The following is a 25,837-nucleotide window of genomic DNA, read 5'->3' on the forward strand; positions in this document are numbered from 1 at the left end:
ATGTGTTGGGAGGAGCGGAGCAGGCGTTTTGGACGATATCTGCAGATGAGGTTGGTGATGTAGCTAGGGGCAGTGTTGTGGATGGCTTTGTATGTTGTGGTTAGTATTTTGAATTTTATACGTTGGGTTAGTGGAAGCCAATGAAGGGGTTGGCAGAGAGGGGCAGCAATCACTGATCAGTTGGTAAGGTGTACGAGTCTAGCAGCAGCGTGCATAATAGACTGAAGGGGGGGATAACCTGTGTAACGATAGACCAGTGAGGAGGGAGTTGCAGTAATCAAGGCATGATAAAACCAAGGCGTGGATAAGTTGTTTTGTGGTGACGTTAGTCAGAAAGGGGCAGATTTTGGAAATGTTCCAGAGGTTGAGGCAGCAGGATTTAGCCAGTGATTGGATGTGGGGCCCAAAGGAGAGGTCAGAGTCTAGGATTACGTCTAGCACCCTGGCATGAGGGGAAGGACCAATGGTTGTGCTGTTGATCTTAATGGTAAAGTCATGAGTGAGGGATCGTGGAGGAGGAAATATTACAAGCTCAGTTTTGGAAAGATTGAGTTGAAAGCGGAGCTCCACCCAAAAGGGGAAGTTCTGCTTTAAGGACTGCTCCCCGTTCCCCATTAAGAACTGGTACCTTTAAGGGGCGTGGAGCAAGCAGCGGGTACGCAAATTTTACAGATACCCACTCCCACTTCCGATCGCCTAGGTGTCCTCCCTCACTGTAGTCTTTTGGGACACGTGACAGGTCCCAGAGGACTACAGGACCATTCATGAAGGGCAACGCTACTCACGCATGCGCAGTGGGTGCCCAGCTGTGAAGCCACAAGCAGTCACAGCCAGTACCCACACTGAAGATGCCGGCCTCCTGGAATACAGGGCGGCCATTGAAATGGGCTGCGGGGTAAACACTGAGGGACAGGTAAGTGGCTGTTTTTTTTAAAGTCAACAGCTACAGTTTTTGTAACTGCTGATTTTTATTTTTTGACAGCGTGAGTGGAACTTCGCATTAAGGTAGTGGTGTGACATCCATGCTGATATGTCGCTTAGTAGGTTTGTGATATATAAGGAGATTGAGGGGGTGAGCTTGGGAGTGGAGAGCTAGATCTGGGTGTTATCAGCATAGAGGTGGTATTAGAAGTCATTGGAGGTTATCAATTGGCCCAGGCAGTGGTGTATTTAGGTTTTGTGCTGCCCTAGGCAAAGCAAAAATCGGACGCCCTCCCCCTCCCTGGAGGAGAGAGCCTGACAACGACCAACACCAGACCCCCTTCCTCATGGAGAGAGCCTGACAGTGACCAAAAACACCACCACCCGAGAGAGCCTTCCATCTAATACCACCCCCCCCCCCCCCCCCCCCGCCGGTGACAGAGAGAAAGACACTCACCTTCACAGCTCTGGGAATCCCCTGGAATGACAGTCGGGCTTCTGCATCAAGCAGCCCGCAGCTTCTCTCAGATCCCACCTGGTCCCCATGCTGAATGTGTCCCTTCTTCTGGCGGGCAGTGTTGCCCCCTAAAAAATGCCGCCCTGGGCAAATGCCTTGTTTGCCTTGTGGTAAAATACACCCATGGGCCCAGGGAGGAGATGATAAAATTGTAATCAGAGAGAGGAAAACAGATGTTAGAGAGGTTACAGGGACTGCATAGGTGGGAGAATACAAGGTCGAGGGTGTTGCCGTTAGAGTGGGTGATGGATTGTGTCCATTGTGTTAGGTTAAAAGAGGAAGGTAGGTTGAGTAGTTGAGAAGTGGCTGAGGTGTTAACATTAAGTGGGATGTTAAAGTCACTGAGGATGATGGCAGGCACCTCAGAGGAGAGAAAGTATGGTAGCCATGCCGAGAAGTCATCAAGAAAGCGTGAAACTGGGCCAGAAGGCCAGTAGATGACTGCGATCCTCAAACAAGAGAAAAGAGACGGATACAGTGCACTTCAAAAGAGTAGAGGGACAGAGAGGACTACATGGACTATTCTTCCTTTGTGTATGGATGTCTATGGACTCATTTTAGGGTATTCAGGCTTTACTAAACAATTTATGTACTGTTGGGCATAATGTGCATAACTTACATCTGCTGTACCATCTAGGATGCTGTTAATGAACTGAATCATATCTTCCACGCTTTCGATTTTCTTGCTCGGCAGAAAATACTGCTGATTGGATGTGTTGAGTACAACAATAGTTGGGACCTGAACTTCACTGGAAAAGTGAACATGCAAAATCTGGTCAAAGTATTTAATAACATTTACTTTCTTCAAGACTAAGGGAGAACTCTGCACTGTGTTTTCTCCCCGTCAATAAGCTAAACAATGTTCAGATGCAACACAAGCTTAAAAGAGGGAGCACAAGCAAACATCTTTTCTGACAGAACATTATCATTTACACAACTAAAAACTACCAATGGACTTCTGGCATCCTTACTGTGACTATGTACCATCTTGGTCAGAGCAGGGGTATAGGCACAAGCATAGACACTAAATTAGAAATTGATATTAGGGAAATACGACGAACTGAGCCAGGAAGGACCACCTGATCAAGGTGAAGACCTAAGAAGAACAACTATATTGATTACAAACAAGCTGTATTTCAAACTTGTGTTCTAAAAGGTAGCTTTCTTAGCTGAATGCAGTACGGTAAAAAACCTTCTGTGTTCAGCTCCCCCCAGCCCATCCCAAACTACTTACCTGAGCCCGATCTTATTCCAGCGCTGCGTCCGAGAGCAGCAGCGCTCCCCTTTCTCTCCTTCCTCACTGGACATGGAGATAACAGTGTGGGCCACTCACAGCCTATGAGGAGGGAGTGGGGGACGGGGCTAAGCCACACTGTGTGTGTCAATGGACACAGAGTCCAGCTCAGGATTGAGCCTGCACGAGTGCCCCCAAAGTAAGCAGCTTCCTATGGGAACAATTGGAAGGGAGGAGGAGCCAGGAGCGCCAGTGAGGGACCCCAGAAGTGGATGATAGAGGCTGCCCTGTGCAAAACTATTGCACAGAGCAGTCAAGTATAACAAGCGTGTTATTTTTAAAAAAAGTACCCTTTACAATCACTTTAATATAGAATAGCATAACATATGATTACTATCAGAAATAAAAGTTATGTAATAGTCTGCACAAAACTGTAATAGTGTGAGAAAAGTTCATGTACAGTAATGCTGTTTACACTAGAAATCTAATTCTTCATTTACATCAGTCAACTAGGTAGGAGAAGCACATAATACATATCAATTTCTGTAAATACAGTTCTTGCACTGGCTGCACTACCAAAGTTTAGAAAGAACATCATACACACTGTACATCTGTTAATATGCATTAAGTATGAAGTGACTTACTCCATTAACAGACTATTTATGTACTCGCTGCCATCCATGTGTCCAAACTGGAAGTCTCTGTACAAATACACAAAATTAAAAGGTATTAGTTCACGAATGTACAATATACAGGGGTTACACAAAAAATGGAAACTGTACATGATTTGCAGGTGTGATAGTGACAACATATTTTGTGTTGAAAGTGTAAGTGATGTAACAATCTTTTGCTTCTGCTGTTTGATGAGACACCTAGCTAAAAGGTGGGAAGCCTCACTTTCTTCATTAACTGCGTGTGGTGCTAGTAATACGGAGTCATGTCAGAGCTTACTGGTCTACAAAGAGGGCAAATTATTGGTGCCCGCTTAGCTGGTGCCTCTGTGACTGAAGTTGCCAATTTATTTGCCATGTTGCGAGATACAGTATCAAAGATTATGGTGGCATATACAGTTTCCGTGAAAACATTGTCTGATAAGCATGTCGGTCGACATAGTCAACTGACCGAAAGAGACAAGGATTGTGACCCAGAATAAGAAAACAACTGCTGCAAAAGTGACTGCCGAGTTCAATCTCAGTCCTGTTAGACACACTCAAAGAATAGGTTACCCTCACATTTCATATTCCTGATATGTGCCTGCTGTACCATGTAGTTGTGTTTAAAAGTATCCTGTTCTTTTTGCACTGCTTTTGTGTGAAATCCCTGGTGTTCCTGCCAGCCCCCCTACTTTCTCATTTCAAACGGACAATCCTAGGAATTAGAGTACATCCATTCCAGCATGGTTCGTTTTCTGGCTGAATTGGGAGAACTGCCTGCCTGACCTCCAACGATCATGTGCTGGCATGCCCTCTCTGCACAGCCATTCATTAGGAAAATCAGTGTCCTGCTATTTATCTACTCCCGCCTCTCAAAGCCTTACTTCCCAGTGGGGAAATTATTTAATCCCCTGCAGATTTTGTAAGTTTGCCCACTTACAAAGAAATTAATGGTCTATCATTTTTTATCATAGGTGTATTTTAAATGACAGAGACAGAATATAAACCAAAAATCCAGAATAAACACGATACAAATGTTATAAATTGAGTTGCAGTTCAGTGAGTAAAATAAGTATTTGATCCCCAAGCAAAAAACATGACTTAATACGTACACACAGAGGTAAGACGTTTCTTGTAGTTGGTTACCAGGTTTGTACAAATCTCCGGAGGGATTTTGGTCCACTCTTCTTTACAGATCTTCTCTAAATCCTTAAGGTTTCTTGGCTGTTGCTTGGCAACTTGAAGGTTCAGCTCCCTCCATACATTTTCTATAGGACTAAAGTCTGGAGACTGACTAGGTCACGACATAACCTTAATATGCTTATTCAGCCTCTCCTTTGTTGCTTTGGAAGTATGTTTTGGTTCACTGTCATGCTGGAAGACCCATCCACAACCCATCTTCAGTGTTCTGGCTGATGTAAAATCTTGGATAAGAACCTTCTTCCAATACATGGCCCTACCCATTGGCCCCTCAGTGTGGCATAGTTGACCTGTACCTTTAGCAGAGAAAACAGCCCCAAGGCATGTTTCCACCTTTCATGCTTGACTAAGGATGGTGTTTTTCTGGTCATAGTCAGCATTTTTTCTTCCTCCAAACCCAGCGAGTCAAGTTAATGCAAGAGAGCTCAATTTTAGTCTCATCTGACCACAGCACTTTCTCCCAGTCATTCTCTGAATCATTTAGATTTTCACTGGCAAACTTCAGGTGGACCTGTGCATGTGCCTTCTTGAGGAGTGGGACCTTGCAGGCGTTGCAGGATATCAATCCATGGCGGCATATTGTGTTACCAATGGTTTGTTTGGCGACTGTGGTCCGAACTTCCTTGAGATCATTCACAAGTTCCTCCTGTGTAGTTCTGGGCTGATCCCTCACTTTACTCATGATCATCCTCACCCCATGAGGCAAAATCTTGCATGAAGCTCTATACCAAGGGAGGTTGATGGTTATTTTGTATTTCTTCCATTTGCGAATAATTGCTCCAATAGTTGTCTTCTTCTCACCAAGCTTCGTGCGGATGGTCTTGTAGCCCATTCTGACCTTCGATCTACAATCTCGTCTCTGACAGCTCTTTGGTCTTGCCCATGGTGGTGAGGAAAAATGAGATTCTGTGGACAGGTGTCTTTTATACACATAACATGTTGTCGTTAGGAGCACCTTCTTAAATTGACAGGACTATAGTCTGTGTACTACATGAACACATAACCAGTCTGTGGGAGCCAGAATTATTGTTGGTTGGTAGGGGATCAAATACTTACAAATTGAGTTGCAGTTCAGTGAGTAAAATAACATTTCTATCATGTTTTTACTGGATTTTTGGTTGATATTCAGTCTCTATCATTTAAAATACACCTATGATAAAAATTATAGACCCTTAATTTCTTTGAAAGTGGGCAAACTTACAAAATCTGCAGGGGATCAAATAATTATTTTACCCACTGTACTGTATATACTGTACTGTATATTAAACTGAATTGGTTGTTTTACAAGGCAAGGGTTCACATATACTGTATTCAGCCCTGTGTACAGAAAATAACATATGAGAGACTTATTTTGTTCTCATGAATAATTTGTATACTATTAACCATCTTGTTTCATTTAAGTGAAAAAAAAAAGGTTTGGTTCTAGATATACTTTAGATTGTATTAAACATATATCTCAACTTACCGATGAAAAAGATCTCTATAGCTTTTGGAAACCTCTTGAACAATAGACTTTAACCTAAAAGAAAAAATAGTTACATGTAAGTTCACTCAACTGTTAAATATAAAGCATTGAGGACCATTTTACACCTCTTGAGTGAAGTGCGGGAACCTGCAAGTTAGTGAATTGAAGTGCCATTCATTTTCAATGGCATCCCAATACACTAATCAACTCCAATGCAGATTGTCTGTTCTGGTGCGTGGGAAATCTATTCATTTCAATGGACATTCAAAGATCAACTAACAAAAACATTGGCAAAGGTATCAGTCAAAATATGAAGCCGACTCCTCAGTTATACCAATATTAGGAGGGATCACACTACTGTAAAGAAACTTACAGAATTTCATAAAACATTTTTCATAAACAAGTCTTATTTTCCATTATCTTGGTTATAAATGTTTTAAGAATAAATAGCTATGAGTTTAATTAATTCCTACCAATTGTACAAGGAAGCTACTGAAAGTCCAACTCTGGGCACAGCAACCTCACTTTCTTCTATATCCTACAAATCTGTTTTTTTTAGATGCCAGGGTTAGTACAGCAACCTCTGGCCCACAAGGATGTAAGCACTGCAGGTCTCAAAGATCCCAGCACTGTGGTCATGTCTGCCCTAGCTATTCACAAAACAAAGCCTGAGGCTGTATGTTTTATGGATGGCCATGAGGAGCGGGAGATCAAGACATGACTGCAGTGCTGTGTCTCTGAAGCCTGAACGTTTACATTCAGAGCATCCCAAAACTACAGTATTAATACCAGCATCTAGACTGGCAGATTTACAGGACGTAGAAGAAAGTCTGCAAGACATGGGGTTGCTTTTGAGGAAAAGAAATGTCTTACTGCTTTAAGTAAGGTAATTATGTCCAATGTTAGGTTTAGGAAACCCAAGACGACTCATTATTACTAAGTAAAACATACTGTATGTGTCCTGTAAATATAATTTTGTCTTTTGTATACCTTGTGTATGTTCTATATATGAGTCTAATAGAAAAATAACCTGTAGCCTCAATTGTAAGCTTGTATGACAGGGTGACACAATGCTGGAGAACAACTGGTAGACATTGCCACCCTATAAGAGGAAGAGCTTGTACAAGGACCTTTGTGGCAGGATTACCAGGTATTCTAATGAAAGCTGCAAATTTAAAGTAGAACTCCAGGCTAGAACTAACCAAACATATAGCAACTTCCATCTCCACCCCCTTCTAACACTTATACTAACTACCCTGTAGAAGGAAGGTGCATATACTTACATAATCTCAGAGCTCTTCAAACCAGTCTCATGATCTCCCCAGAGGCCAAGGTTCAGGGGAGAGGAGAGAGCGCCAACAATAGCTGAAATACTTGAGTGGTGACATCCCTCATAGGCTTACCATGGGCATCAATTGTCGACTGTCCTTCCTCTCTCCTGAAGCCACTGCTAGCTGAGAGAGAAGAGACGATCAATTGACCAGACTGGAGCACCCTGAGAATAGGTAAGGATAATCATCTTCCTTCTACAGGGTAGTTAGTATAGGTGTTACAGGGGGCAGGGGATACTGTTAAGCTTATTTTCTAGCCTGGAATTCCACTTTAAAGATATTGAAAATTACTTTATAAATTATATTAACAAGGTAAAGCTTATATGAGATTTTAGTAATTGGGTTTGCATTTAAACTGCTCCAAAAAATTAAAGGAATACTTTGCAAACACATCACATCTCAATGGGGAAAAATAGCATGTTGGATATCTATACTGATATGGACTGGGTAATGTGTTAGAAATGTAAGGATGCTGCATCGTTTCATGGAAATGAAAATTATCAAACAGGACTGAATTCAAAGACACCGCGAAAATCAAAGTTAAAATATGATGCAGCAGGCTAGTCCATTATGACAAAATTTCATTGCAGCGGCTCAAAATGGTACTCAGTACTTTGTATGGTCCCCACTTGCTTGTATGCATGCCTGACAACATCGTGGCATGCTCCAAATGAGACAGATGGTGTTCTGGGGTATTTCCTCCCATATCTGGACCAGGGCATCACTGAGCTCCTGGACAGTTTGAGGTGCAACCTGGCATCGTTGCATGGACCGACACATGATATCCCAGAGGTGTTCTATTGGATTTAGGTCAGGTGAGCATGGGGGCCATTCAATGGTATCAAGTCCTTCATCCTCCAGGAACTGCCTGCATACTCTCGCCACATGAGGCCGGGCATTGGTGTGCACCAGGAGGAACCCCGGATTCACTGCACCAGCGTAGGGTCTGACAATGGATCCAGGCAGCATAGAGCTCTCCATGGCTTCTCCAGACTCTTTCACGTCTGTCACATGTACTCAGGGTGAACCTGCTCTCATCTGTGAAAAGCACAGGGTGCCAGTGGCGGACCTGCCAATTCTGTTCAAAGGAAAATGCCAATCGAGCTCTATGGCGCCGGGCAGTGAGCACAGGGCCCACTAGAGGACGTTGGGCCCTCAGGCCACCCTTTTGAAGTTTGTTTCTGATTGTTTGGTCAGGGACATTAACACCAGTGGCTTGCTGGAGGTCATTGTTTAGGGCTCTGGCAGTGCTCATCCTGTTCCTCCTTGCACAAAGAAGCAAATACCGGTTCTGCTGAGGGGTTAAGGACCTTCTACGGCCCTGTCCAGTTCTCCTAGAGTAACTGCTTGTCTCCTGGAATCTCCTCCAAGCTCTTGAGACTGTACTGGGAGACAAAGCAAACCTTCTAGCAATGGCACATATTAACGTATTGAAGTGCCATCCTGGAGGAGTTGGACTGCCTGTGCAACCTCTGTAGGGTCCAGGTATCACCTTATGCTACCAGTAGTGACACTGACCGTAGCCAAATGCAAAACTAGTGAAACAAACTCAAAAAAGAGGAGTAGGGAAAAAAATGTCAGTGGCCTCCACCTGTAAAATCATTCCTGTTTTGAGGGTTGTCTCCTTGTTGCCCATCTAGTGCACCTGTTAATTTAATTAACACCAAAGCAGCTGAAACTGATTAACAACCCCCTCTGCTACTTAACTGATCAGACCAATATCCCAGGAGTTTAATTGACTTGATGCTATACTCTGATTAAAAAAAGTGTTCCTTTTTTTTGAGCAGTGTACTTAAGCCCTATATTCGTAAATCCTTTCTTGTTGGAGGCAATGTAAATATCACACATTTGTCCACATAAGGAGTGATTTTATTTTTTTGTCTAAAGCTCATGGTTTGTTGTAATGTCCAGATTACGTGAATAATTCGTTTTTAATACATTTTTTTTTACATTAATTTACTAAGGTTCGAAAGCAAACCTGTACAGCCATTGCTGGCTACCTGTCCCTAGTTCTAAAGGTGATCTTATGGCTTGAAAACTTTTGAGTTACTAAGTTGGACTAAGTGGATGTGTTATTTTAACTTGCCTGGCTGCATTCATTAATCCATTCCCTACTCCATAATACAATGCCATGATTTATATCAAGAAAATGAATACAACAAGGGGACAGCCTAGATGACAATTATATAAAATATTCTTACCGAGTATGCTCAACTGAATTGTTTTTATCATCAATTACTGCAACAGCCACAAGTTTTCCTAAAAGTATAAATGGAAATTATTAACAATGCCAATGCTTCATGTAGTTATAAAAAAATACAGAAAAATGTCACAATTCTTCTAATTTTTTAGCTTTACAGTTGGATAGAATCATTAGGGCCCATTCATACCAAAAACTGCACATCTACTGCGCATTTTGTATTTTTCCATCCACATTTGTTGTTTGAGGTGACTTCCTTCTTCTTTGTGCTTTTATAGACATTGCTATGCATTTGTGCAAATTTTTGTGTGTTTGCAGTGCAGAAAAATGCAGCATGCTGTACTTTTTTCACTGCACTGGATTATAATGGTGTGAAAAAAACGTAAATATAAAATTTCTATGTGCGCTCAACAGCACCTTTTTGGAATCAATCCCTCTCTAGTCTCAAATGGTGTCACATTTCCTTCACTAGCAACAGACAAGAGAAGGAGCAACATCTTGCTGGCCCCGTCAGCAACTGAGTGATTCCATAGAAACTCATAGTGATCCTGATGTTGGCAATTTGCTGTCAGTGTCAAAATCGCTTGTGTGACATCAGCCTTAGCATGCATCTCGGGCTTCATCTGCTTTGGGGGTCTGGGGGTGAGTGAACTGCTACAACTGCCACAGTTCAACCACTAAGTGGAAATATGTAGTGGCAACGGACATTCACTTGCAAGCTTTAGAAACCAGCCTGTAAGGCAACAGCACAACAAATAGAAGCATAATTGAATGTAAAGCCAAAACATTAAGAAAAAGGCACAGAACTTTTATAGTTTTTCTCAAGGAATATTTTATATCTCACTCATGTTACTCCTATAGTGGATCTGCACATTAATGCATATGTCATATTTGTCCCATTTTATCTGTTTAAAAACATGTGATACTGATCTATTCAAGTACTGCCAACAGAAAATCCAAGTTAATTATACATTCTGTAATACAGAGAGTTATAATATTATATACAGTTCCAGAAAATGCAGAGAGCTGAGCTTAACTGCCACTAATGCTTTATTACTAAACTAATAATGGCATTGAAACATGAGCCTGCTATTTCCTTCCAATCTCAACAGAATTTCTGCTTGTGCAGACACTTTGTGCAGTATTTTCCTGTTCAATAAAGCGATGTGTAACACAAAAGCTGCTTTCCCATTTTACAGTAAACATGACAGATTAAAAAGGAGTGAGACCATCTTTAAAGTGGTAGTAACAGCGCGCCACTGGAGGGCTTTGTTTTAAAGGCATGTTTCACATAATGCGCTAGTATGCGATGCATGCTAGCATATGATGACATTGCCTTGCAGGGGGAAAAGTTTTTTTTTTTTTCGAATGACCGGCTTTAAGAGGATCCTGCCATTAGAAATAAAAATGGTCAACGACTCTACCTGAAAAATAAGAGTGAGGAGAGTGCGCATGCGCGGCCAGCGGTGATGGACATGTCTCCCTGAGGCTCCCCCGTACCGCAGGGAAGACAGCCGGCCCGCGATCCTGGCTTGTACCGCAGCGCAATCAGCCGCAGCAGCACTGTGAACCCCCCTGCCACACACCAGCATGGTCAGGAGAGCATTTAGGCACCAAGTGCCGCCGCCAGGGAAGCCGATTAAGGAGGCCCTGGCTCGGGCCGCCACAAAGACAGCCGCCTCGCCCAAACATAGCAGCAAGCCAGCAACAGCTCCTCAGTATGCAGCCCTGCATGCAGAGCAGCCGAGCCATCCCTGCACGTCCGAGGGTGAGTCTGATGAAAAAATGCTGCATAAGGCCCTGAAGCAGACCTCTGACCGCATTACTGAAAAGCTGTCCAAGGAGATTCGCGAGCTAGGGCAACGCACTGCTGACTTGGAGCAAAGGGTGGATGACCTTGACACCTCACTTCAAACGCTAGGAGACGAACTTGACCTTTTGCGTGACAAAAATTCCATGTTACAGTCGCGCTTGGAGGACTTTGAAAATCGGGCTAGGCACTCCAACGTGCAAATTCGTGGCCTTGCCGAGTCGATTATAGATGTCCAATCCATGGTCACCGCGTTGTACCAGGAGCTCGCTCCCGCTATTCCCATTGAACGCCTGGAGATGGATAGGGTTCACAGGGCGCTGGCTCCAAAACGCACTGACGGCCCGCCACGTGACATCATTGCCAAATTGCATTTTTTTCGCACAAAAGAACAACTTCTGCAAGCAGCCCGCAATGCTGACTCCCTCATGTTCCAAGGCCATACCTACCAACTATTTCAAGACCTCTGTCCCAGCACTATCACCAGAGGGCCATGAAGCCGCATCTACTGGTGCGTTAACAACATGGTATACCCTACAAATGGTGCTTTCCCTTCGCAGTGCGTTTTCGGTACCAAGCTCGTGACCACATCTCCAAGACCACAGATGAACTTCAAGAAACATTGCGGAGCCTTCAGCTGCACCCTCACACAACGCCATCAGAAACCTCCAGGCGACGATCCGCATCGTGCTCCCCTCAGAAGTCGCATCCGGCACATATCTCCATTGATCATCTCAACGTCAACAAACGCGGGCGCTTCTCCTCGCCCGCTCCGTCTCCACAGGACTCTATGGACTGAGCCCCGTCAGCCATCTTCCACTCTCAAGCCTGCATCCAACGCAGTGAACTCCTGCTACTTCCGTAGTCGACACCTGCTGTGTCTACTCCTCTTCCTCCACACCTGACAGCGGACGCCGCAAACTTGTATCTATCTATAAGCCCCCAGGGCTCATACCGTTAGACTGTTGTTTCTTTGACCCTTTTTTCCTTAGTAGTTAAAGGTTCACAGTGCCTTAAACCCCACTTATGGGTACAATCCCGTTTGAAATAGTCTTGTTATGGTTCTGCCAATATCTTGCTTGTATAGGGTTCCTGGGTCCGGCGGCACAGAAGATTTCAGTCCTGTATTCCTGTTTGCCTTTTTCTTTTTAGACGACCGTGGACGCTTGACCCTGCAAACTCCTGAACCCCTTTTTAGGTCTTAATTTTTATGTCTTAATCTTGATGTTTCTATCTCCTCCAGGATCGCATCATCACACTTTGTTCATATGCGGTCTTCCCAGCGGCCTGCTTATCTGTGCACTCGCCACTAGCCCCCTTGGTGTCGCGTTTTTGACACCACTCAGGCTATATCTGCTCCCCGGACCACCTGCCTTCAGGGTGCTCCTGGGGACCACTTTTGGGCCTGACTCAGGCCTGCTACACTCATCCCATGTTATCTCCCCTTAGCCTGTTCCCCCTCTCCCCTCTGCGACTCTGCGTCTTTGCCTATTACCTTCTCACACTCAGCGGTCTCACACCTTGTGTTCCTAATTCTCACTCCTTTGGTACCACTCTTTAATCTGACTCGATACTTGTTCTTACCATGGGTTCCCTAAACATTCTCACCCTGAATGTTCAGGGTCTTAATATACCACAGAAGCGCAACAAAGCTTTCCGCTCCTTTGCCTCGCACAAAGCCCACGTAGTCTGTCTCCAGGAGACGCACTTCACTCCTACCTCCATTCCCAAATTCTTTGGCCCTCGCTACCCACAGGTCTACGCGGCCTCTGCAGCTATCAAGTGTAGAGGGGTCCTTATAGCTTTCCATCAAACGACGCCTTTTAAATTTTTCACTGAGGTTAAAGATCCTGAAGGTCGCTATCTCATCCTTATTGGACTACTACTGGACTTTGAGGTCACCATTGCCATATATTATGCCCCAAACCAGGGTCCCTTGCCATTTCTCTCCCATCTACTATCAGTTATTTATTTCCACAAACGTGGCACGCTACTAGTTAGCGGGGACTCAAATTGTACGATATACCCCTTCCTAGATAAATCTCCTCAACCACCCCCTCTACTCACATCTAAACAGTCACTCCAATCCGCTCTGCAACAATATTCTTTGATAGATACATGGAGGGCACTTAACCCGGTGAAACGCCAATATACCTTCTATACCCACCCCCAGAAGACATTCTCAAGAATCGATCATATCTTCATGACTGCTAGTTCCTTCCCTCGAGTGGTGAGCTCCGACATCCAACCAATCCCTTGGTCGGATCATTGTGTGGTGCTTACATCCATTGCCTCTTTGGCACCTTCCCCCCCGGACCCCTCTTGGACCATCAATGAGAGCCTTCTATCGGACCCGTCACATTGCGCAGAAATAGAAACAGCGCTTAAAGAATTCCAATCTTTTAACCAAACTTCAGAAACCTCCCCTCTCCTTCTTTGGGAAGCACACAAACCCGTACTTTGCGGATTTTGTATCAGTAAAACTTCCTTCCTAAAAAGGGAGAGGAGACAAAAACGCCTTCTTCTCGAACAAACTTACGATCAATCACACCGAGCCTTTCAAAACAACCCCTCCGCTACTAATCGCGAAACCTTAGCAAAATCCAGGCTAGCCCTCGATCTTCTCCTCACGTACCAAGCCAAGCTTTCCCTTCGTAGGTCTCGACACAAATTTTATACAAAAGCCACCAAATCTGGCACCTTCCTAGCTCTTTCCCTCCGTAGGCTAGACCAGATCATTAAACCTATCTGCCTACGTACCTCGTCCGACCACCTCACCAGTAACCCAGAATGGATCCTACAAACCTTCTACAAGGATCTCACGCGTCTTTATTCAGCATCCACACCCTTCAACTCCTCTCTGGCTTATACCCTTTTTGCCTCTCTTCCGTTCCCGAAGCTCTCCGAAAACCATTTAAAGTACACTGGAACGACCTATCACTACATACTACAAAAAGATTGCTCACCTTCTCACACCAGGCCTTACAAACGTGTTCAATGCCATACTGCCGGGTCATACCTTTAACTCCGATACACTACAGGCTAACATCTCGATGATTCCCAAACCGAATTCAGACGACACGCAGTGGTCCAATTTCAGGCCAATATCCCTTCTCAACATAGATATCAAACTATTAGCCAAAATCCTATCGACACGTCTCAACGCATGTATTGGATCCCTAATTCATAACGACCAGGTAGGCTTTATACCAACTCGACAGGCTGGGGATAATGTCCAGCGAGCAACCCTTCTTGCTCACATAGCCAAGTCCCTCAAGATTCCCGCCTGTTTCCTGTCTCTGGACATACGCAAGGCCATTCGACACAGTCTCATGGCCATACTTGCAGTACATTCTGCCAGGTTAAAAAATGAGGACCAAAGACCCAACAGCGATCTTCTCTCTCTACCAAGAACCTTCGGCCAGAATCAAGTACTTAGGACATCGGTCTGCTCGGTTTCCAATTTCACGAGGCACTAGGCAGGGCTGCCCCCTGTCCCCTCTGCTTTTTGCTCTAGTTATAGAGCCGCTGGCCCTTCTGATCAGGACCAATCCGGACATCCGCGGTCTTGAGATTGGGGGCACTTGTCATAAACTCTGTTTATTTGCAGATGACGTCCTACTCTCTCACCTCGCCCCTGACCTCTACTCCTACTCTTCTCCGGTTACTAGAAGGGTTCAGCTCACTTTCAGGCCTCCATACAAGCCCCCAGAAGTCACTGGAGCTTAATATTTCACTCCCCCCTAACGATCTGACCCAACAGAAACAGATCCTCCCATTTTCGGGGTCACAAGGCTCCATTCCCTTCTTGGGCATAAAACTTTCCCCGAACATTTTGGATCTTTATACCGCCAACTACATCCCAATTTTAGCTCAACTAACAGCACTCATGTCCAAATGATCCTCCCTTCCACTAGCATGACTAGGCAGAATAGCAGTCGTGAAAACGTCCATCCTCCCCAAAATTTTATACCTTAGAGTTCTCCCAATTTCAATACCCGCTCATTATCTGCGTACCTTACAACGCCGCATTTTCTCCTATGTCTGGGGCAAGGTCCGCCCACGTGTCCCCCGCTCCACCCTCTCTTTCTCCCAAAGCTTAATGGCGGACTTGGTCTCCCAGATATTAGCAAATATTACCAGGCGGCGCACATAGCTCAGATGCCAAAATATCATGCTACCTACGAAACCCTACAATGGGTTATTCTAGAATCAACAGAATGCGACCCCCTATATACAGCTAATCTACTCTGGTTAAGATCCATAGATCGCCATTCGGTCACTAACCCCATCACTTCACATTTTTTACATCTTTGGGATAAGCTAAAATCCCGCTATCTTCTACAATCACCACATAATCCCCTCCTTTCCTGTCTCCGAAATCCAGCCTTTCCCCCAGCTTGGCCCTCACCGCACTCCTTTAACCGCTGGTTTGCAGCGGATCTTACCCTTACCCATCACTTCATGCTTAGGAACAAATATAGGTGCTTTGCCTCGCTATGTGAAACTCATGAACTTCCACCTTCAGAAATATTCCATTACCTACAATTGAAACATTTCTATGCCCCGTACGCCACAGTCGCTAATCCAAAACCCGACATGTCCCCTTTTGAACGAGCTTGCCATAAAGACCCTCACAGACGTGGCCTCATATCATACCTGTATTCTCTCCTCACGACCCCGTCCGCAGCTCCGCTACCTTCCTACACACAGAAATGGGAATCAGGCCTGGGCCATCAGATTGACCCCTCAGATTGGGACTGCATTTGGTCTACTACCAAGGAGTCATCGCAGAATATCGTGGCACTGGAGACCAACTACAAGGTCTTGACCCGTTGGTACTTAGTACCAGCAAGAATAGCTAAGTACACCCTTAACTATCCTTCGGCATGCTTCAGAGGTTGCGTAGACCCGGGCACTTTGTTCCATACATGGTGGGAGTGCCCAACCGTTCGAGTTTTCTGGACGGAAGTTTTTAAAATACTCTCCCTATTAAGTGCGAAAACCCTCCACCCGAGCCCGCTAACAGCGTTGCTTAACCTGCGACCATCCGATATTACAAAGCTACAATTTAAACTTATCCTGCAGGTTACCACAGCTGCCAAACAGATCATCACCAAATCATGGAAATCTCCATCGCTTAACGTTACATTGCTTATTTCCTTTTCTTTACAGGATACAGTAATGATGAGATTTGACATAGGAACCGCTGAGTACTAGGAGATTCCCTCTCTTCTTTTATAGGTGGATGGGCTTGTGGTTTATATTTTAAATAACTGGGTCGCTTTTAAGAAACCACAGCACATATTATCATACCTGTGTCTCCAAGCTCGTACAATGTAAATCCATCAACATGAAGATACCCTTCAAATCTCTCTCTGTTCACCCAGCTGGACAAATCACCATCTTCATATTCTGAATAAAAATAAAACAAATAAATAACATTTGCATAGATAAGAGAGCAATATATTTAGGCTTTAATTATTACAACTGAACAGGCTTACATATAAAGTATTTATATTTTCACATCATTTAGCTTTGCTTACTTTGTCTAAACCTGATACTTCAGCTAGAAAGTTGGGGACATCATACGCCTATCCTGTGCCTGACCTTGCTCAGTGCTCATAGTAAAGATATGACTTGGTGTGTAATGACAGACAGTTAATGGCCAGAAACATCAGATTTCAGGTGACTTCTGACTCTCCGACTGACTTGGCAATGATGGTTTCTATTTCTCCATTCTGAGGTCATTTTACAACAACTGTATCTGAACTCACAATAACATCTGCACCTGGATATTTCAAAACGTTATTTAAAACGAAATCTTAAAAAGGTTTTTTTACTTTATTACATACAACTGAAAAACTGGGAACAACCCCCACAGGCGAACAGTAGCAGTTTTTAGTGGCTTTCTTAGATAGACGTATTTGACAACAGACTTGAAGTGGTTGAGGGGCTTTATACGGTTGACTGGTATGGGTACAAGTGAGGAGAGCTCAGCTGGTTGGATGACCAATGACTCTTCATGATGAGAAAGGGGCACCTAAATTAAACAATAGGTGCATCTTACCTCAAGGTTGAGGAATTGCTCCAAGCCACTCTGAAATGCGTACATGGGTTTTAGTAGTAATGCTGTGAGCCACCATATTATAGGTGGCTAATCAAAAAAACTACACAGCTAAACTGGCATCACAAATGTCAAGGAGGGATGAAGATTGTCTTGGCTTCAGGTCAGCAGACAATGGTTTTCTTGTCAGGTTATTTTTGTCTGTGACTGAGATGATCAAACAACTTTTTTAGCACACTCACTTGGAGATGATTGCTCCCCTCACTTCTTGCCCAGTTGGTAAACTCCAGCCAAAAGGGCCATGAACACCAGTACATTTTTTATTTTTCAACGTCTATCCCAAAATAATAAAGGATAGAGATAGAGGAAACAGAAGCAGCCACTCAGGCAAGCTGCAAGGAACAAGCTACCAGGGGTAGGGGGGCCTCTTCAGTCATCTTCTTCTTCACTGTTCATTCGGCAGGCTGGGGACAGCTGAGGTCATCAGAGTACTATTTCTAGTAGAAGTATAGCCTTAATTTCAAAACAGAATGTCTAATTTTTGTTCAGCAGGGACCAGATGAATTTAGACCCATGTATGGGCACCTTGGTGGTACAGAAGTCAATCTACCAATGAACTTCCGTACAACCGCCTTGTCAGATTTTCCCCATTCAAACAGAGCTTCAGGCTATAGCAGGTAGCACAGTCAGTGTACTCTGATAGCAGGGATTTCTCCCACTGTCATTATATAATAGCTGAGCAGGGAGAACTCCCCCATTCACCTTTAGTGTGTGTGGATGGTGGAATCAAGTCAGTCTTTTTCATTGAAGCCCAATTTTCGTATTTTCTTTCATAGATGCTCCTACCTGCTTGTTAGCCCTTTTACTATTTGTGTGCACTGAGCTGTGCATGCGCAGCTCAGTATACAGTCTCTGCTCTACTATGTACCAAGACAAAGCGACTCCCATGCAGATGTATGGGAGTTACATTATTCATGCCCAACTAAAAGACTGTGAACCTGGGAAGACGCCCTGTGGGGGGGGGGGCTCAATATAAAAATTTTTTTGTTTTCCTGAAATTCAGCTTTTATTTACATGTGCAAAGTATATTTATCCAAAGAAAGCAGCATTTACTTCACTACAAGTCAGACCAGTGAAAAAGAAATTCCGATTAGTCACTACGGGATTTCTGAATGTGTCTCCAAATCATATACAGTATATATATTATATATGAGCCACAGAACATTCTATTTGCCTTATTTTAGATGTGTAGTATATTTTTAATAAATGGACTTGAGCTGGGGAAACTACTTATGGAAACAAGAGACAAAATATTTACTACAGCACAAAAGAACCAGTTTTACTTTACACTTGAGCTGTAGTCTCAGGTCTGGAAACTTTCAGTTTCATTTTCTTAATCTAACAGGTGGATTCCAGGCATATGCAACTTCCCTGCCTACAATAATAATGCACCAATCCTTCAGCTAACCGTCAGCTTATAATGCTCCAACAGCCTCAAAAGCTCTCCAGAAGCAGAGAAAGCTAACTAGAATGGCACTTGGCAAAAGTGTTCTATATCTAATGGTTTGCGGCCTATTCTTGATTGTATTTGGTTTTATCTGGTAAGTAACTATAAGTAGTTTTGAATGTTAGAAGTTTCTGTAGTAAGTAAATGTAAATCAGAATTGATACTGCTTGTTATAAAAATGGAGGCTTTGTTCATGCTTAAGTCACTGAACACAGCAAAATGTATTCAGCAGGGAGAAATTATCCATCTTTTTTTATTTGCATGGAACAGATTTTGCATATAAACAGTAATATCTACAAGTCAGTAAAAACAGCATTGCTTATGTGCAAGAGACAGGTGACAACAATGATTAGACAAATGATTAGATTTCCATTTGCCAAAATACATTGGTGAATGTTTAACATGTTTCTTATTTACATTTAAAGTGTAAATATTATTTAGAAATTAGGTACTTCAATATTTTAGGACTCACTAATCTGCATAGCCATGGGCCATGCACAAATTTTGTACTGATGAATCTGGGCTCACCGATGGTGGCAAAGAAAATATAGGATAACATGCTGGGGAGTTTACTAACTGTAAAAAAAAAAAAAAAAAAAAAAAAAAAAAACACCAAAAGCCAAAAACAGCAGCTGTAAAAATGTCCAGTGTGCATGAGGACTAAAAGCATTGAATCTTGGCAACAATATTGCTACATTGTATTCTGTTGATCACAATGTCGGCTACTGCAAACTCTAGGGGTCCATTTAAACTAGCATAGTGCATAAATGCTTGCTGGAGCAAGGCACTGCCATTCACTCTTAAAGCGGAACTAAACCCATCATTTTAATTGTTTCAAGAAACAGTTACATGGCCAGCACATGCCGGAAAAGTAACTTTCCTATTTGCTTATGCTCTCAACCAAATTGGTAAACCATCAAATGGCTGGTGTCATAAGTGCAGCAAGCACCATAGCAGTTGAAGATCAAACAGAGGCTAAGATGGCAGCTTCCTTGGATTAAAAAAAAAAAAAAAGATAGGAGGGTTTAGTTCCACTCTGATAGTAACGCAATCCACCTTGCCAACGTACCTGCATTGCCACACATTACTGTGTGTTGCAATGTGCTACCTCATAAAAAAGGTGCATGTCAATTTTCTGAGCTTTGGTAGTACAAATAAATGGGCTACCTTAACCCCTTGGCGCCAAACATACGCAAATTAGTGGCCCCATTGGACTGGGCGTTTTTCCGTGGGGTTGCTAATTGGCGTACCTGTCTTTGTGCTTGGAGCGCGTCGCACGGAGCACTTCCAGCACAAAGACCAGGGTGTCAGTGAGAGCCCTGGGTCCCGTTCCAATGATTGGGACCTGGAACTCCTGATTTCAGGTAACATGATAACTGTGATATCCAATCAGAGGCTTTCACAGCTATGAGACACTGTGAAGCCCACCCCCCTTGTTTTCTCTCTCTGAATGGAGGAGAGCAATACAGTGTATCTCTCTCTGTCCTTTCAGAGAGAGAAAAAAAAAAAAAGTTAAGTTTGTTAAAAAATAAATAAAAATACCTAGATCAAGGTTTGATCTAAGTCAGTGCCAGGGTTAGTGATTGGGTCAAGGTCAGGGTCAGTATTTTTTTTTCTTTAAATTTGTAAATTAGTATCAGTGTCAGGATAAAGCAAAATACGCACTATTGTTTCTGGGCCCTGCTATGGGTGCAAACAACAACTAACATACACATATGTGGTATGGCTGCGATCATCAGGAGCAGGAGAAATCATTTTGGGTTGTTCTTTGGTGGTTGGGTACGGTAGTAGCAAGAAATATACAATGAAATGGAAAAAAAAAAATTCCTATTTTGGGTCAGTTTTCCTTTAATAATAATAATTACAGCGCTGAGCGAACTATTGGCGCTATATAAATACTGTATAATAATAATTAAAAAAAAAAAAGGATCAGGAGAGATCAATTACCATTTACCACCAAAAGAAAACCCAATTTGTCCTTAAAAGAAAAAAAAAAAAAAAGAAAAAAAAAGGTATAATCCACCTGGATGCACAAAGTAGTTGTGATGATATGTACAGTGTTGCCAACACATGTCAAAGTTGCAAAATTGTGCTTAGGCTTTAAGATTTGTTTCACCCTTAGGCGTGAAGGGGTTAATGTAATGCACAGCAAAACGCAAGTTAAGGCAACGTTCCAGCATGAATGGGTCCAAAAGCACCAAAAAAACACTATTTTAGTGTCATAACTAGGGAAAATGTCACAAGGCAGTATTTAATCTGCTAATAAAAACATTTTGTTTTTTTTAACTACTTACTTGGAAAATAAAATAATTTCAGTGCACAATAGTAAAACCATTGTTTGTACCAAAAAGACAGTAAGTTAGGTATTTTGATTAGTGACAAAGCTATTCCACAGTCAATAGGCCCGTAGCTGCGTGTAAAATGATTCATGGCTGATGACGTAGAGATATCACTGTACACAGAGCTGGAATTCCCCCTTTTTCCCATGCTAGGGTTATTGTCAGCGATCACAGCTGGGAGGAGGGTGTTACTGCTGTGCTTTATGCGAGGTTGAAGATGGCTTACAGGTCATCCTTAGCAAAAAAAAATAAATAAAAAAATAAGCCTCCAGTATTATAGGATTATTGTGGATAAACCGACATACAAGAGATGTTTAGTTAATACTTGCTGTAACGTTTTAAATTTTAGCTCACAGTGGAACTACACAGAAATGTATGTCCACGTGGAAAACCACCCCATGCGTCAATACCTAAAAATAGAAGTCAGAAGCCATAACATGGATCTAATCGAGGCCATCAAGGCACTTCAATTTGTTTTGCCAGAAAACTACAAACAAGGCGAAACCACCATAAACGACAGAACAAAACTTTCCTATATTATATTAGTACCAGAAATACAACCATTCAATTCAGACGTTATTAAAAACATCTTCAATCAAATTTTATTAAATGTTTATGAAGAACTTGGATTGTCACCTTCACAACCTGTGTCAATAAGTGACTCCTTTAATGTTGTTTTGCATAGAGAAATATTTAGAGGTTTACTTAAACCTAAATTAAATGTATATATCTGGAGAGGTTGCAGTCGGTGCAAACTGTTGAAGATGATAATATAACTGGTTGTACTACTTGACTGCCTTTCCATCTATCCTAGTAACAGTAAAAGAAACATTTGTGCGACACCAAGAAGTTCCTAATCTCAACAAAAGGAGAGAGACACCCAGAGTCATACTTCTCAGATTCATCCCCTTTTCTCCTGACCTGAATGACGGATAGTGCCCACAGGCATGAAATGGTTATGGTCTAATCTGACGTAAGAAAGCCTACAACTCTGCGGACACACCTGATCAAAAAGTCTTAGGCCTGGACTTTAGGTGCCTACAAACTGCATATCAATGTATTGATGGCCACTGATCAATGTGCAAGTTTATGTCATTGTTCCTAAGGTCGGATTCTCCAAGTGTCTACTATCTAATGGTACCTTTAAAACTGTACATGGAAGCTGTCCTTCATTTAAAAACTGGAAAGTCATTAAAAGCTATATGCACCTAGTAGGGAGTATATATATATAAAAGACTATACATTTTCTGACTGTTATATTTGCAGAATAGACCCTCTTGGAATTATCTACAGTATTAAAAAAATCTATACTTTTATGATGTTTTTTATATGGTATTACCAATGTTTTCAAACGGGAGATGGTAGATTCCCTCATGGTCATCCATATTACAAAAATGGGAACATTTCATCAGAATGATTAAGGGCAATTTCAGACAGGTGTTCCGATCAGGTCCACCTGTCAGTTTTTTTTCCGCTAATAAAAACAGAAGGGGATCTATCCTCTTCCATTTAGGAGGAGCGGATCAGGGGGAGCCAGCTGTAAAACGGACAGTGGAGCGCATTTTCTCTTGGCCGCCCATAGAGCAGACCGGGCTCTGTCTGTGTCAGCTCTGCAGATAGTGAGAGGACTCAGATCCAACCGCTCTATTCTGATCGGCAGGGGATCAGCTCTCAGATCCCCTGCTGATCACAACAGAATTTACCCGTGTGAAAGGAGCCTAAAGGGTCAGTCCACAAAAGGGTATTTCAATTTTAGGTAACAGGAAGAGAGTTAAAACACTGGTCCTTATCAGGGGTGGACTGACAACTCAGCGAGACATCTCGTGAGGACAGAAATGCCGATAACCGGCATTTCCCTGTTTACATGTGATCAGCTGTGATTGACATGACATCATGACATGACATCTTCAGCTCTTTCTGTGGATCGGTGATCCGCTGTGTCCGAGAGACCCAGCCCACCGCGCTCTCCGGGAGCCGTGCATGCGTGGTTAGAATGGGAGGACGTCATATGACGTCCTCCCAGAACAAGAGAACCACCTTGCGTCCGTCATATTACTATATGGCAGGCGGGAGGTGGTTAAAAAAGCCCTTTTGTTAGCTCCCTCATTCTATAGTAATGCTGTAATAAGCTTGTTATGTTTAGGGGGCTAGAATATAAAAAGATACTTACCTTATTCCTTGCACCCCCTGGTTTACCCATGCACTGGGTGACTGATCCTGCAAATGCACTTGTCTTTGTATGTTGTCATCATGTACAATGCAGAGCCACTGGTCCTGCACGTACCTGAGGATGTTGAGGGTCCTCACGCATTACAGGAATAGAGGAGAGCAGAGGAGAGTGCCAGCTGCCTAGGAAATGAGGAATAAGAGGTTTCTCTGTCACAGCCCCTAGAATTAATATTAGAGCCTTACTATACAAAGGAGTGCTACTGAAAGGGCATTTTTAAATTTTTAGAAGCTGACTGGGATTCAGCTTTAAATTACAAAAGAACATATAATGTGGCTCCAATTATTCCACTGTTTGATTGAGTTTGCTATACATTCTCCATACTAACCACACAGCACAACCCTAATATAATTTCAGAAAAGTAACCTGTGGGTAAAACATATGCTGTTCATAGAGTTAATCAGGATGTAATCGCTCCTTCCCCTCTACATGCAATAATTACAAAGGTTTCGACCAAGAAAAAAAAAAAAAAAAAAAGTGTAAGTAGAAGTTCCCGTTTTATGTGTGAGTCATCATTATGCACATGGTAAATCTGGGAACAGAAACCAAAATCACCCAAAGCATAGCAAATATTTTAAGGTTTTTAGGAAACTGGCTAACTTGCACATTAGAAGCCCTCTTATATCAAATTGATCAGTTTTATTTAGAGATCTGATCAGCTCTTTACCATTAACATGCAAAGAATTTCACATGGCTACAAATAAGGATTGTAAAGGATTGTAATGGCAAATAACACCGCAGCTAGCAAATCGAGTAATCTGTTTACACACTACTACCTTTTTTAAAATATTTATTTACAAGTATTTATTACAGTTATCAGTAAATTTGTATTATATAATTGATGTGTTATATCTAGGTACTATAATACATTTTCTATGTTTCTAGTTTTTATTTTGTTGTTTCTAAATTATTTTGTGGTTTCTAAATTATTATTGAATGGCTTGCTCATTTCTCAGGTTATTTAAGGAAATTTGCATTCTAGTATGTCATGTCATGTTGTGTTTTTACCAGTACCAAAAAAGTCATGTTGGCAATAAAAGAATAAACAAATGATTTCCGTTGGTGTGGAGTATGTTTCTCTTTATTACTATGTAATAAAAAAGTGCTAATGTAAAATCCCCTGCTTTATCTTGCCTTTAACATGAAAAGGTACAAAGCAAAAAGCGCTATAGAAATGCTACATATGTAGCATATAGTGATACCCAAATGAAATGTAAAATTTAGTTTGAGATGTTAAAGTAAATCTGACAGTTGTACGCAGTATTTAAACCAGTGGTTCTTAACCTTGCTGGAGGTACTGAACCCCACCAGTTTCATATGCGCATTCACCGAACCCTTCTTAATTGGAAAAATAAAATATGATTTTTAAAATTCAAAACATAGGTATATATTTAGGTATATATTTATACATAGGTGCACAAAATGAACAAAACCGTTAAGAACAAAACCATTAAAACATGATTTTCACACAAAAACATAATAATGAATATTTACTGCACGAATCATATGAGTCGGGTGTGGGTCTTCACCTCTGCCGAACCCGCGAGACTGACTCACCGAACCCCTGGGGTTCGATCGAACCCAGGTTAAGAACCACTGATTTAAACAAAATGCACACATGAGGTTAATTACTATAAAAGTGGCCATACAGAAATGTTTGTAATCAAGCAATGTTATAATCATGGGGCGCTAGTGCTGCCCTAGTGCACTCTTATTTAAAAATTAAAAAAAAAAAAAAAAAACTTTAAAAAGTTTTTTTTATATAAAAATAAGTATATACAGCAATGTCAGTGGTTTTTGTGTTAATACTGCACCTTATGTTGCAATATTTTACTATAATACTGTCTCTCTCTGTTATACAGATATCTCAAAATACTGTGCCTCGAGGCCACACAGAAGCCTCAGATGTTTAGTGAGAGCTTATGTGTACCCCCTACATGCAGATGCACACATACGATTAACAGTGAAACTAAATTGCCTTTGAAAAAAAAAATCAATGAGACACAGGTACTGTGTTGTATTGCAGAATAGAGCCGGCCAAAACTACAGCAATCTGAAACACAGGCTGTGGACTACACTGAGCTTTCAGAGTTTTCAAAATGCAACTAATTAAGTGTTATAAATAAAGTAGATCTATAGCTTCCCATTAATAAAAATATGTGCTACAGCCCTTTTAAATTATTGCAAATATCAGTTGAAGCTACATTGATGAGGTGACAGCACTGCTGATTGTTACTGCATTCCATGCAGCATTGTCAACCGTCATGTAGGATGGGGAAGAATTAAAGAGGAGACATTGCTGGAAGTAGCAGCAGAGGAGAATTGAGCTAAACGATTTCCAGGACTCCAGCCAGAGAACAGTTGCA

At 42.3% G+C, this 25,837-nt stretch overlaps 1 protein-coding gene across 1 annotated transcript in view; it reads right to left on the reverse strand.

The window, feature by feature from the left end:
* The window catches only part of TMX3 (thioredoxin related transmembrane protein 3), a 98,322-nt gene that overhangs the window by 11,160 nt on the left and 61,325 nt on the right, over positions 1-25,837 (reverse strand). The window contains exons 10-14 of the mRNA XM_089657138.1: positions 16,648-16,746; positions 9,523-9,580; positions 5,991-6,044; positions 3,317-3,373; positions 2,058-2,187 (exon numbers count right to left, since the gene is read on the reverse strand). Of these exons, the coding sequence (XP_089513264.1) occupies positions 2,058-2,187; positions 3,317-3,373; positions 5,991-6,044; positions 9,523-9,580; positions 16,648-16,746 (398 nt within the window). The remainder of the gene's footprint in view (positions 1-2,057; positions 2,188-3,316; positions 3,374-5,990; positions 6,045-9,522; positions 9,581-16,647; positions 16,747-25,837) is intronic.

Source organism: Staurois parvus, unplaced genomic scaffold (assembly GCF_062004578.1).
Source record: "Staurois parvus isolate SC_StPar_1 unplaced genomic scaffold, SC_StPar_1.0 ptg000967l, whole genome shotgun sequence".
NCBI lineage: Eukaryota > Metazoa > Chordata > Amphibia > Anura > Ranidae > Staurois > Staurois parvus.